The following is a 13,467-nucleotide window of genomic DNA, read 5'->3' as shown; positions in this document are numbered from 1 at the left end:
CCAAAACTATGAAGTCGGGCAGGGGACTGCCTGTTTTACCGCTGGTTTGGCTCAGAGCTCCGCATCAAGGCACCACCAGTCAGGCAGGCAGGTGCCCCCGCCACGCTCCCTGAGCGCCTGGGACCATCGCCTTCCCCATCCCCGGGGCAAGAGGCGGGCCTCGGCCACCGCTCCCAGCCCGACCCTATTCGGCCGGCGCGATCAGCTCCGACGCCCTCACCCCCCCTTCCGCACCACCGCCCCCACCCGCCCCCACCCGCCCCATCCAGGCTGCGCGATCGCGGGGGGGGCCCTTGGAGGCCTGGAGGGGAAGTTGGCCGAGCCCCGCCCCCGCCCCGGGACAGCCCGGCGCCCGCGCAACCCCCGCAGCCTCCTCCCCTCCCGCGGGGGCGGACCCGGCGGCGCTGCGGGCAGCGGACCCCACACCCGCATCCGGACGCGCGGCCTCGGGGGCGGGGCTTCCCGGGGCCCCGCCCCTTCCCTCTGACGTCAGCCCTCGGGGCGCGGGCGGCACCGCCGGCGGGTCCCGGCTCGCAGAGGCAGAGCCGCGGGGCGGCGGCTGGAGGCGCGCGGACCGGCTCTCGCTCCGGCTCCGGCTCCGGCCCCCGAAGGATGCGGCGCGCCCAGGATGCTGCCGCGCCTGCTCGTGTCGCTGGCGGCGCTCCTCTGCCTGTGCCCGGGCCCGGGTGCGCACGGTAAGGATCGCGCCCCCCGCGGCCCCCGCGGCCCCCGCGCCCCCCGCGCCCCCGCTCCCCCCGCTTCCCCGGGCCCCCTCGCGGCCCTCGCGCCCCCCGTGGCCCCCGCTCCCCCGCGGCCCCCGCTCCCCCGCGGCCCCCGCGCCCCCGGCCCCCCGCGGCCCCCGCGGCCCCCTCGCGGCCCTCGCGCCCCCCGTGGTCCCCGCTCCCCCGCGGCCCCCGCTCCCCCGCGGCCCCCGCGCCCCCGGCCCCCCGCGGCCCCCGCGGCCCCCCGGCGGGGCTGCGTCCGCACCCGCCTGCCACCCCCCAGCGCCCCTCCGTTCAAGTTCTGCGTTCCTGGAGGCCAGTCCGGCTGTCCCCGCGGCGGGGCGGGGCGGGGCGGGGGGGTTGTCGTCTACGCTCTCTCGGGAGCTCCGAGGTTCCGGCCAGCCCGGCTCTCAGGCTCCCCACTTGGATGTGGGAGAGCACGAAGGTGACGGGGCGGGGTGGTGGTGGACGGAGAAGTTAAAGGACACCCACTCCCCAGTCTGTCTTCCGTACACTTTCGGGCGATTAGAAACTAGTAGTCCTGGCCTTTTTTGCTGTTGTTCTAGTTCAACTGGTACGAATGCTTTCCCCTCCGGGGAATAAGACCTTGCTTGATCCCTCACCTGGCTCCACCTTCCCTTAGCCCTCCACTTAATGCTTCCCCCTGCCGTCCTCCCCCTCCCACTCCCCCCCTACCCCGCATCCCAGGTCTTGCCCCCTACTATCACCTGTCGCTCCATCTGATCATCCCTGCTCCTTCTTTAGCTCCTAATGTACTCCCACTGCCACCTGTCTCGCTCCCCCTCCTATCCCACAGCTCAGCCTTCTAACCCAGCCAGCCACCCTGGGAAGCTGCTGCAAGGTAGAGGAGTAAAGCCTGGAGAGAGAATGAAAGGGCAGGGAGGTGGAAGCCGGAGTGTGGAGCCAGGGAGAGCACGGACTGAAACGGCAGTCTCCGCCAAAATACAAAGTCTGCCATTCACATGATCGAGAGCCAAGTCGGGGACATGCAGCCCCAATACCACAAAGACCCGCTGCATTTCTCACTTTCCATCTAACATTTTGAAATCGAAACACAGCCTTGGGGATCAAAGATATCGTAAGAAAGAAAGCAAGGGACAGCGGAGATATACTTTCTAAGCGCAAACGGCAATTCTAGAGGGAGCATTACTAGAGAGATGGTGAGAAGTCACAGAACAAAGGAAGCCCCTGCGAGTGGCTGGCAGATGGAGAGACATTAAGGGATGGAGGAGGAGAAAAGAGGAACCAACTGGCTATTGACCTTGACCTACCTCATTGCACTTGATTGGCAAGACTCTTAGAGTGGGCATATTTATTACATTCTAACGAATGAGAGGTTCAGTGAGGTTCAGTTGTTTGCCCATCACACTGGCAAGTGTTAGTTTGAGGCTCTAGAAGTTGGAGTGTCCCATGGTGAATGGCGTGGGGGGGCCGGAGATGGAGTTAGGCAGTGGTATTTAATATCTCACCGTGGAGCTAAGTGGGCTGGCTCTGTGTGGAGATGTTGTCAGTACAGTCTAGAACCAGACCTGCTTCATTCTGTCTGTCCTCACCCAGCCTAAAGTCATTCTAGACTTGGGGGATATGGACAAGCACTGGGCTTGGGGTTGCCCAGAAGACCTGTGAAGAGAAACAGGCAGCTGCCAGCAAGCAGGCTCCCTTTATACCCGCCAAGAATTCCAGGCCTTGGACTGGAACTAGGGCTGGGGCTGGGGGCAGGCCTTGGGCTGAGGCTGGAACAGGGACAGGAATTGGGGAGAGCCAGGGACTCGATCACCTGAGATGAGAGCTCATTGCAGACAGATATACCTTAGCCCTCAGCCTGTGCCTTCTCTCTGGAGATACATCAGACTCAGCTTGGCTCTTCTCGGCACCACTTCTGCTTCTGATCACAGACAGCACAGGATAGCACTAAGGGTACAACACTAGTTCTGGAATCAGACATGTGTCACCTGCCCCTTCCTAGCTCCATTGGCCTTGGGCAAGTCACTCAACCTTTTGGAGCTTCCGTTTCTTCTCTAGTAAAATTGGGGTGGTAAATGCCTACCCTGTAAAGCTGGTTGAGAGAATTAAGTGAAACAACATATGTAAAGTACTTGGCAGAGGGCCCAGAGTAAAATTCTTAATAAATGGAAGCTGCTAGGATGATTGCCACCCTTGCCATGGTCATTGTCATCCCTGGGGATGGGCTCTGCGAGCTCTGATATTGACACTCTTCTCCCCAGGGACAGAACTGCCCAGCCCTTCATCTGTGTGGTTCGAAGCAGAATTTTTCTCCCACATCCTCCACTGGACTCCCATCCCGAAACCATCCAACAGCACCTACTATGAAGTAGAGCTTCTGAGGTATGGAAAAGGGAGGATGGAGAAAGGGGGATGGTAGGTGTGGGAGGGGCAGACCCATCCCCTTCCTTGGCACAGGAGGACATATCTGTCATTATTGGAGTACCCCGGGAAGACTGTGGCATATATCCATCAGTTGACAAGTACAGATTGAGTCCCTTATGTGTTGAGCAGTGTGCAGGGAGTTCTGTGATGAGAAAGCCAAGGTATTGCCTTTACCCTCAAGGTTTTTCCATCTTACTGGAAAAACAGGAAATGTGTCCATAATATAATCGGAAAACAAGGAAGCCCTAACGGAGTGCAAATGTGATTGGAGAAAAAAAGTCAGGCTGTATTGCAGTAGGTAGCAAGTCTTCCTGGAGGAGTTGGAGATCTGTTAGATATTGCAATTTAAGAGAAATTGGTACATGGTCCCAGAACCAAAAGAGATCCTCTTGCAGTTAGATGCCCAGGACCAGAGAAGATACCTACAGGCTGTGGTGTCATGGGAGCCCTCTTCATCAGCCCCTTGCTTTCCTCTTAATGGAGGTAAGTTTGAACACAAGTTCCTCTACCGATGCCTATCCTGATATCTCCCCAGGTATGGGTTAGAACCCTGGAAGCGCATCCCCAGCTGTAACCAGACTCAGGTGCTGTTCTGTGATCTCACTATGGTGACCCTGGACCTGTACCACAATAATGGCTACCGAGCCAAAGTCCGCGCAGTAGATGGAAACCAGTCCTCCAACTGGACATTAACCAACACCCGCTTCTCCATGGATGAAGGTGCTTTCTTGCCCTGGGCCTACAAGATGGTTTTGGGGGGTCCCTTTCTGCCAGGAACTCTAGTCTAGAATGTGCTCTGTTCCCGTAGCTCACCATCCAGCCAGGCTTCCTGGCCGAGGAGCTAGTTGTCCAAACAACTAGTGAGGACTTTTGAGAAGACTTAGATGAAAATAGCCAAGTTATTCAAGATTTAAAAGGGAACTGGAGTTGTTTATCCTATAGAAGAGGAGTCTTGGGGTGAGTCAGAGCAGCTGGATGAGAAGGGCCAGACCTGTGTACTTGTAGGCTTCTAGAAGAGGAAGTGAATCCATAAGCACTCAGCATAGGGCTGCAAACAGTAGGCAGAACTGGATCCAGTCCTTGGCCCCCGAGGGCTAAACTCCCAGTGATGAGGGTGTGAGGCTTTGAAGTGAGGCAATGCTGCGAAGAAAGTTTTGGGGGTCTGTCTCGGCAGAGGGAAGAGAAAGGGGTAAACTCCAAACCTGATGGGATTTTTCTATTCCACAAATTGGAACTGACCATGCTTGACGTGTGATGAGCCTGCTCTGCAAAGTTCAGAGTCAGAACCAATGGTCTTTGAAGTCATTGGCTCCCAAATGCCTGTCCACAGGCCAGGGCTCAGCTGGTTACAGATACATTACCTGGGGACTGGGTTTAAAATAAATGTATCCAGGCACCAGCTTTAAAAATTCAGATTCACTGCGTCTTGAGTGGACCTGGGGTATGTGTATTTGTCAGGTACTCCCCAGGAAGTCCTTATGTGTGGCTAGGTTGGAAACAGGTGGCCCAGGTTTTAGGGTGGGTAAGCTTGACTCTACAGAGGCTGGACATGGGTGGGGCACCCAGGATCTCCCCAGCCTGCAGGCCTCATAATTTTGCCTCCCTACTCAGTGAATCTGACGGTTGGCAGCGTGAAGCTGGAGGTGGAGAACGGCATCATCCTCGGGAAGATCCAGCCCCCCAGGCCCAGGATAGCCCCTACAGGAGACACTTATGAAAGCATCTTCCAGCACTTCCGCGAGTACAAGATTGAGATTCGCAAGGTGCCAGGGAACTACACGGTATGTGCTTCCCCAGGGCCACAGGACAAGTGTATTAGTAAGGAATGCAGCGGGCTCCGTGGGCCTCCCTGTCGCTTGGGCGCCTTTTGTGCATCCCCTGGGGAATTTGGCTGGCTGAATGGGGGGCAAGGCATGGGGCAGGGGAGGGAATTGAGATGACCTCCACCTTCAAAGCAATGCTCCTGCCAGGTGACAGGAAGACACTGCCTACTAGTGTCAGGCACCATACAAGATATTTGATAGCTATTATTCTGGATCCCCTTGCAGGTAGATATTTTATTCCATTTTATCAATGGGGAAATGAGGCTCCAAGAGGCCGCGTTGTTGCCCACGGACATCCCCATAAGTGGGAGATCTAGAATCTGCCAGACCCATCCTCTTCCCACCATTTGATTCCAGCCCCTTCTAGAAAGGTCCTCAGCATCTATAGAAATGTTCCTTTCTTCTTTTAGTATGAAATAAGTAATGTTAATCACAGAGAGATCTTGGTCTGTATTGATAATACCGGGTTTGTTATGTTAGAGAAACATCTCCGATGGCTCCCCTGTTCTCAGCTTCCATGGTCCGTGAATCAAGGGCATTTTGTTTATTGCTCTGTTGTTTTTGCTGTTTCAGTTTACAAAAACAGTAAAACATGAAAACTTTAGCCTCTCACCCCCTGGAAAACTGGGAAATTTCTGTGTCAAGGTGAAGCCATCTGTGAGCTCTCGAATGAACAATGGGATATGGTCGAAGGAGGAGTGCGTCGTGCTCACCTATCAGTGTGAGTCTACGGTCAGGGCTGCTGCCTGGGAGGCGGGGGTCTCACACAATCTGCAAAGCATTGGTTGAGGGCTGCCAATGCCCTGGGCACTCCCCTGCACAGCCATATGAGGAAGCTCCCATTGTCTCCATTTTAGAGATGCGGGAACTGAGGCTCTGTGGGTGTAAACAGCTTTCTAGGGCATGGTGACAGAGCCAGGTCTCTTGATCCTACCGGTGTTCCACTTGAACACAGCTGTGAGAACAAGAACCCACCCCCCACCCCAGCCCCACGCTGTCAGCTGTGGTAGTTCCTGTTTGTTACATTCCTCCTTGTCCTTTCTTAAAGCTGGACACGGAGGGTCTTCTCCTTATCCTGCCTCCCCATCAGAATCCAGCTGACCCTGTCACAGCTGCTAAGGCCAGGCTCTCCGCAGGTGCCAGGGAGGGGAGGGAAGAGAGAGGACCTGGGATGTGAAGGCTGTGGTCCTGTCCACGAGGATCTCCCAGTCTGGCTGGGGAGATAGGGGGTGCTCAGAGGAAGCTGTAAACAGCAGTTCCAGGCATGACTTGTCCAGCGCCCAACTGGTCATGCCAGTCCAGTGTGGGCAAGGTCCAGCAAAGACCACAGTAACTCCCTACATTTCTACGGTCCATCTCAGTTCATGAAGGGCACTCTGAAGCTCATGGTCATTTAGCCTCACTCTCATTTAAGCACAGGTAAAGCCCCCCACCCCCCCCACCCCCACCCCCGTGTCAGGCGGCCTTAAGAGCTTTTTCAGCATTCACTTACTGGTAGAAGAAATAGTTTTGTGTGCAGGTCTGGCATCAGATCTCAGCTTTGCCACTTACAAGGTATGTGACCTTGGCTGAGTTACTTAAACTCTCTGGGCCCCAGGATCCTAATCCGTAGAAGGATGGTAATAGCATCCACCTCCTGAGGTTATAAGGAGCAGATAACATAAGGACCTGCTACATGATCAGTGCTGTGTACTTTGCAATCACTTGGGAGGCACTATTATTTTTCCTATTTTATAGCTGGGGAAACTGAGGCTCAGAGAGGCTGAGTAATTCATCCATACCCTCACAGCTAGTACTCGGTGGAGCTGGGATTTAAGCCCAGGTCTGGCTGCCCCCACAGCCTCCACTCTTACCTGCTGTATCATCCTGCCCTGCTGTTCCTCAGGCTGTGGTGCGAATTGTGTGCAGAGCTGGAAGCAGAGTCCCTGTGTCTAGTGAGGGGATCCCTGCAGGACAGGGGTTGGAAGGTCAGGCCGGGATTTCTAAGGACCACTGGGCCTTATGGCCCAAAGGAAGCCTGGCGGGTCACATGGGCCACTGACTCTGGGCTGCCAGGAGCCGCCCCTCCACGTCCCCCAGGTGCCAGGCCACAAACACATCTCTCTTGGCCTACAGATTTCACCGTGACCAACCTCAGCATCTTCTTCACCTTCGTCCTGCTGCTGTGCGGAGCCCTGGCCTACTGCCTGGCCCTCCATCTGTACGTGTGGCACCGGAGGAAGCTGCCCCCTGTCCTGGTAAGTCTCATGGGGAGGCCACCGCCCCACCCTTCCCAGCCGTACCAGGATGCCAGGACACAGGGGGCTCCCTCCCAGGCAGTCCCTTCCCTCAGCCCTGACATTATGAGGCACTTTCACCAAGGACCATGAGGACAGAGGGGGAGCTTAGATGCAAAGCCAAGTGCTGAGAACATTCCCTTCCTGGGGCCCTGATAAGACACATAATGAATAGTCTTAACCCCTCCATATGTCATTTTGTCCCTATTTACTAATAAAAGACCCTGGGCCAGCACCTCTGCATTAGTACCTCTGGGTGGGGGGCTGCTTATTATCCTCAGTTTACAAGGTGCTTATTATCCTCCATGAGGCATGGGGCGATTGTTACATGCACCAGCCCGAGAGCCAGGAAGTCAGGACAAGCCCAGCCCTTCCCACCCCTACCAGCTGGTGATGACCAGTGCTCCGTGCTCCGGAAGAGGAAGAATAGAAAGCTGGAAGCCCCAGCCTAGGGCTGCTGCCAAGCTGGCATTACTGCGGGGAGGAGGGAGGACAGGTGGTGGAGGTGGCCAGGGTCTCCGCCCCCCTCCCAGAGTATTTCCTCTTGCTGCAGGGAGCCTTGTGCTAAGCCAGCCCCCAGCATTCCCAAACTTCCGCCTGTCCCGCCAGGGCTTCAGGCCACTCCACAGGCTGCAGCCACATCCTCACAGCTGCCATCACTGCGATGGGAAGCACCGGCTCCATCAGGGAGGCAGGGGCCCCAGGAAAGGCCCCAGGATTTCTAGGAAAAATAAGGAGACAAAGACCTCCTGGATGTATTTTGAGTTAGCACTCTAGGAAGAGGGGAGGTGGGGAGAGAAGGGACTGCCTGGCCTAATTAGGGTCTTGGTCCAGGCACCAAAGGACTGTGTTCCTAGCTCCAGGGCCCTGGGTAGAGCGGTATGACGAGGAGACTGGGGACTGCCAGCCCCTACAGCCTTATGGGATTAAAAAGTTCTTCCTTATGTCTAACTGAAGTACGTAACTCCTCATCCCTTCTCTGCACTCTGGGGAGAGTCAGTTCCACAAACCCGTATGTGTCAGCCCGTTTAACAAGTGCTTTGAGCCGATTCTACATGCAGGGCCTGGAGCCGGGATGGGGTGGCTGAGAGATGAGTGCGCATGGGCGCTGCCCTCAGGTATGGATAACTAGAGAGCAGAGAGGTCGGGGAGGGGTGGACCTGGTAACCGGAGCAGGGATTCCTAGTTGGGCATCAGGAAGAGCATCTAGGAAGAGATCAATGAAGTGGCAGTCAGGCTACAGTTATTAAGCATATGCCAAATGTCGTCTGGGAAGAAGCGGATCCTTGTGACCCCTGGTCGGGAGGGGCTTGATACAGCCTGGTGGGGTGGCCAGCGTGTAGAATCTGTTCATTCTAATGCAAACCAGGGAAATGGGCCCAGGTACAAAATGCCAAAGGAGAGGAGCAGCCTCTGGGGTTTTGTTCCTTTGTGCCTTTTGGATCCCCAAAGAGAGCTGTCCTTGAGAACGTTTTCCTCAAGACAAATGCAGCCCAGTCACCTTCCTCTAATGGCGGTGCCCGTTACTAAGTTTACGAGTAACTTAGAGCACACGGAGCACTTTCACATTCATTTGCCTACTCCCTCTCATGAGTTGTTTTGATCTGATCTTCGGACAAATGGGGATATCAAGTCAGGACAGTGGAGTACAAATCCCAGGTTTGTTCTTTGCTGCTGTGACTTGGTGCAAGCCATTTTACTTCTCCGAGGTTCAGTTTTCTCCTTAGAGATTGGAAAGTAAAATTCAATGCGCCAAATATTTACCAAGTGCTTTCTGTGTACCAGGCACTGTTCTAAGCACTTGCCGTGCGTTAACTATAACATGAGAAGCAGATACTGTCATTATTTCTATTTTATCGGTGAGGAACTAAAGCACCGAGAGGGCAAATAATTCAGCTAAGGGGTCAGCTAAGGGAACATAGCTGATAAAAGGCAGAGGTGGGATTTGAACCATTGGAGTCTGGTTCTTAGAAGCAGATATCCTTAATCACCAACCTGTGTGATGTTAGTAGGAACTCAACCCATAAGAATTGCATTAGAGTCAAAACTTACAAAGGAAATGAAGGCAGAAGTGCAACAGTGAGTCAGTAAGTCAGTCAACAAACCTTATGAGTGTCTCACTTGTGCCAGCTCAGTTTAAGCTCCAGGAACTGAGTGGCAAACAAAACTAGACAGCTCCTGTCCTCAAGGAGCTTATATTCTGCTGGGTGTGGGGCTATATAGCAGGTCGTGGTGGGAGGCAGAAAATAAATTTAAAGAGAATTTCAGGAACCAAGTGCTAGGAGGAAGTAAACAGGGTAATGCAGTGAGTGTCAGAGCAGTGCTTTAACCAGGATGATCGGGAAGTCCTCTCTGGGGAGTAACATCTGAGCTGAGGCCTGAATGATAAGGACGACACAGCCATATAAAGCACTGAGCCAAGAGTGTTTCCACCACAGGGCATAGCATGTGCAAAGGCCCTGAGAGCACTGAGCTGATGCATTCCAGAGCACAAAGAACCCCAGGGTGGCTGAGACAGAACAGCAAGGAGGAGAGGGATTAGGTGACCGTCCCTGGGACTCCCGGCAGTTCATGGGGAGCAGGTCCTCCCTGCTAGGGGAGCAGACCCCTGCTAGGTCTGTGCTTGTACCCCTGCCCCACATGGCAGCTGCTCAGGGAGTAGAGAACTTAATTTGGTGTCTCCCATGCAGCATTTTCAAAAAATGAAATGGACAAGCCAGGATAATGGCTGGGCTGGGATAGGACAGGGTGGAATAGACTAGAACAGGAGTAGAACAGAATAGAGTCGTGGTATAGATCACGGTACACGAGTAGTAATGATTAGTATTTTGTAAAACTGCCTTCGGTTTACTGGCTATTTATATAGATTGCCATGTAACACAGTTCTTATTCTGGATCACAGTCCAAAAAAGTTTGAAACACACTTGTAGCTCTATCTAGGTAAGTCTGGCTGACTCTCAGGTGTGGAAAGCCCTGCTGATGGAGCTGAGAACATTCTCCATTCCCCGCAGGCTCCCGTTCTGTCTGCCATTCCATCTGGTTGTGAGCATGCAGGCCTGAGCCACCTGAGAATTGCTTTAAGAGGAAAGGTTGATTCTGAAATGAAACAAAAAGCCCCTCAGTTAGAGCAGAGCTTCCTTGAGCTCGCCTCCTGCCCCCCCAGGGCCTCACCTCTACCATCAGAGGGGGTTCCTGCATGTATCCCTCACTCTGCCCTCTCCTCTCCAGATCTTCAAGAAGCCCCAGCCCTTCAGCTTCATCAGCCAGCTTCCCTACCCTGAGCCCCAGGACACTATCCACCCCCTGGACGAAGAGGCCTTCCCCAAAGTGTCCTCAGAGCTGAAGAACTTGGAGCTGCATGGCAGCACGGACAGTGGCTTCGGCAGTGCCAAGCCATCACTGCAGAATGAAGAGCCCCAGTTCCTCCTCCCTGCCTCCCACCCCCAGGCTGAGGGGACCATGGGAAAGGGGCCATCCCTGGAACCAGGGAGCAGCTGCAGTGGTGGCAGCAGCAACAGCACGGACAGCGGGATCTGCTTGCAGGACCCCAGCCTGAGTCCCAGCACTGGACCAAGCTGGGAGCAGGGTGGGGAACAGCCAGGGGACCAAGATGACAGTGGTATTGGCCTAGTCCCAAACTCCGAGGGGCAGCCTGGGCATGAGCGGAGTGGCTCTGCCTTGGACCACATTGATCCCCCCGGGCCTGAGGCACCTGGGGAAGAAGACCTCACCTTCCGGGGCTACCTGAAGCAGACCAGATGCACAGAGGAGAAAGCAGCCAAGGCAGACTGCCTGGAGGAAGAGTCCTTCTCTCCAGATAGCCTTAGCCCCAAGTTCAGGACCTGCCTGGAGGCAGGCTGGCCTCCACCAGCCCTGGCCAAGGGCTATTTGAAACAGGACCCAGGAATGACTGTCACTCCCTCAGGGACCTCAACTGGACAGTGGAACCAGCCAACGAAGGAATGGTCACTCCTGGGCTTGACCAGCTGTGGTGACCTCAGAGCATCTGACTGGAGCTTGGCACATGATCTTGCCCCTCTGGACTGGGTGGCAGGCCCCATGGGTCTCCTGGGCAAATTTGACTCAAACCTGGCCACCCTGCCACTGATCTCCAGCCTCCACTCAAGCGAGTGACTCAAGCTGAGGGGCTGATTTGATTTCAGCCACGAGGGGCCCCAGGGGTCAGAAGTGATGCATGAGGCCAGTGTGGGCACTCTTCTGCAAGCCCAGTGGAGCCAGCCCACGCCAGGCCCAGCAGGGCCAGCCAAGGTACCCAGGGCAGAAAGAGACAATCTTTCTAAACTGTCACAGGGTATATGAGTGGCATTGGCTGGTTGTGCCAAGAGAGCTCCAAGGTCTCTGGCAGAGCCAGGAAGGGCAGGGTGGGGCTCTTCCTGTACTCTGATGGATTGTCTGCTCAGGGGAATCACAAGGTTTTCTGGAATTGTGCTGAGTCCCCAGCTGAAGTCAGTTCAGACCCAGGCCTCCCCCTTCGACCAGGCAAGTGCCAGGGCCTCCAGCAGGATAGAGGGCTGGGAGGGTTGGGGCTTGAGGGTTTCCCTGCAGGGGTCACTCCTAGGAGGACAAAGGAGAAAACAGAGACCACATTTGAACTCTGGGATGGTGCGAACTGGTCAGCCTGGGATGGTCACCTGGAGAAGCTTCCCAGCTGGCAGTCCTCCCAGGCAGGGAGCTTGTCATGGAAGATCTTAAGATGCATCTCCCCTGGTCGGCCAGTCTGCCAACCACTGTTACAGAGCCAGAGGGGGATGTAGCCCCTGTGGCTGAGCCACTCACTACCTCCACCCTGTTGCCCCCACCATCTTGCTGACAGCACCAGAGAAACCATGGTTCTCTGTATTGGTCAAAAGTCTACCCTTCAGGTGGTCTCTGAGCTTGGGCACCAGCTCACCCGCCCCAGTGTAGGTTTTGGGACCTATACTTGTGTTTACTGCTAAAAATCCCGCTGAAGACCACCAGGACATGGCACTGGGCTCAGATCCCTGCTATCTAGGAGTCAGCTATGTGAGCATGGGCCAGCCACTTTTCAGGGGGCTTGTTATCCTCTGATAACACGGGTGGAATAATGACTTAATCTCCAGTGGCCTCCATGCCGGATGTTAACCCAGCTGGCATCAGGGGTGACGTCTGCAGCCCGGTTTGACCCTGGCTGGGGCGGGGAGTGGACTGCGGAGCTCCTATCTGCACAAAGCCAGCTTCGTTCTCATGCTGAGGATGAGCAGATTTAACAGAACTCCGTGGTGTCAAGCTAAGACAACTCCCAGACCCTGGGCCCAGAAAGGGGACAGGTGTGGGTCCTGCCTCCCCACTCAGTTTGGATTCTATCTTCAAAGCCAGTTTACAGTCCATGGCAAGGAAGCTGGGAATGACAGGCCTGGGGTCTGCCCCCCCACACACCTGAGGGTCACCTCTCGGCCCTGCATTTTTCCGGGCATTCTGAGAAGAGACACTCTAGCTCAGGGAAACCACCCCCTACTCTCCCACCACACTTTCCCAAGAGGCTCCTACGTGCTAGTCTGATAATTGAACTCCCTCTGGAAACTTAGGCTCATGGGAAGATTTCTCAAGGTTCCCCAGGAAGGTTTATTTATTTATTTTGTTCACTTATTTATTGAAGCAGCAGCGTGGTACAGTGCAAGAATTATGGGTATTTCAAGAACCTGGAGGTTCTAGTTCTGACCCCTCTGTTTCTGGCGTTTCCTCATCTGTAAACTGAAGCGGCTCGGCTTCTTGATCTGTAGAAAAGCATACCTGACGTGCAGTTCCCAGGGATGGGAGGCCCTGCCGAGGCAGTGGATCCCCGTGTGCCTTGAACACAAAGCTCTTTGTAAGTCAGTGACGTATGTCTTTTTATCTTCAATAAATTGTCAGGACTTCAGGAGTCATGTGAAACCAGATTTCTGACAATGCGGTGGCTCGTGGAGGACTCAAGTTGTTGATCGTTGAGGTTGATAATGAGCTGTGTGATGTCACTTTAGCAGTAACGAAGGCCGGGGCTGGCATCGCCGACAGGCTCGCGAACGGGTGCTCGCGCTAACGTGGAGTATGTGTTGGGGCTGGACTGCAGCGAGAGGCGCTCTCCGGAGGCTGGGAAGGAGAGGTGTGACACAGGGTTTTGAGTGCAGAGTCTGACCAGCTGGAAAAGAAACCAGACCTCCCTGAGCCCCGCCACCTGCTCCCCTTGACGTGGAGCTGCGTCCCAGGGGCGCTTCTCAT

At 55.1% G+C, this 13,467-nt stretch overlaps 1 protein-coding gene across 1 annotated transcript; it reads left to right on the top strand.

Moving 5' to 3' along the window:
- The first annotated feature begins 518 nt into the window (after positions 1-518).
- IL10RA (interleukin 10 receptor subunit alpha) lies at positions 519-13,132 on the top strand. Its single transcript, XM_025465357.3, has 7 exons — positions 519-695; positions 2,969-3,089; positions 3,667-3,851; positions 4,743-4,912; positions 5,528-5,675; positions 7,070-7,191; positions 10,459-13,132. Exons 1-7 carry the CDS (start codon positions 629-631, stop codon positions 11,362-11,364), a joined length of 1,719 nt encoding a protein of 572 aa, XP_025321142.1. The 5' UTR covers positions 519-628; the 3' UTR covers positions 11,365-13,132.
- The last annotated feature ends 335 nt before the right edge of the window (positions 13,133-13,467 follow it).

Source organism: Canis lupus, chromosome 5, assembly GCF_003254725.2.
Source record: "Canis lupus dingo isolate Sandy chromosome 5, ASM325472v2, whole genome shotgun sequence".
Lineage (NCBI taxonomy): Eukaryota > Metazoa > Chordata > Mammalia > Carnivora > Canidae > Canis > Canis lupus.
Note: the sequence above shows the minus strand (reverse complement) of the source record. Positions and strands in the feature narration are given on the sequence as shown.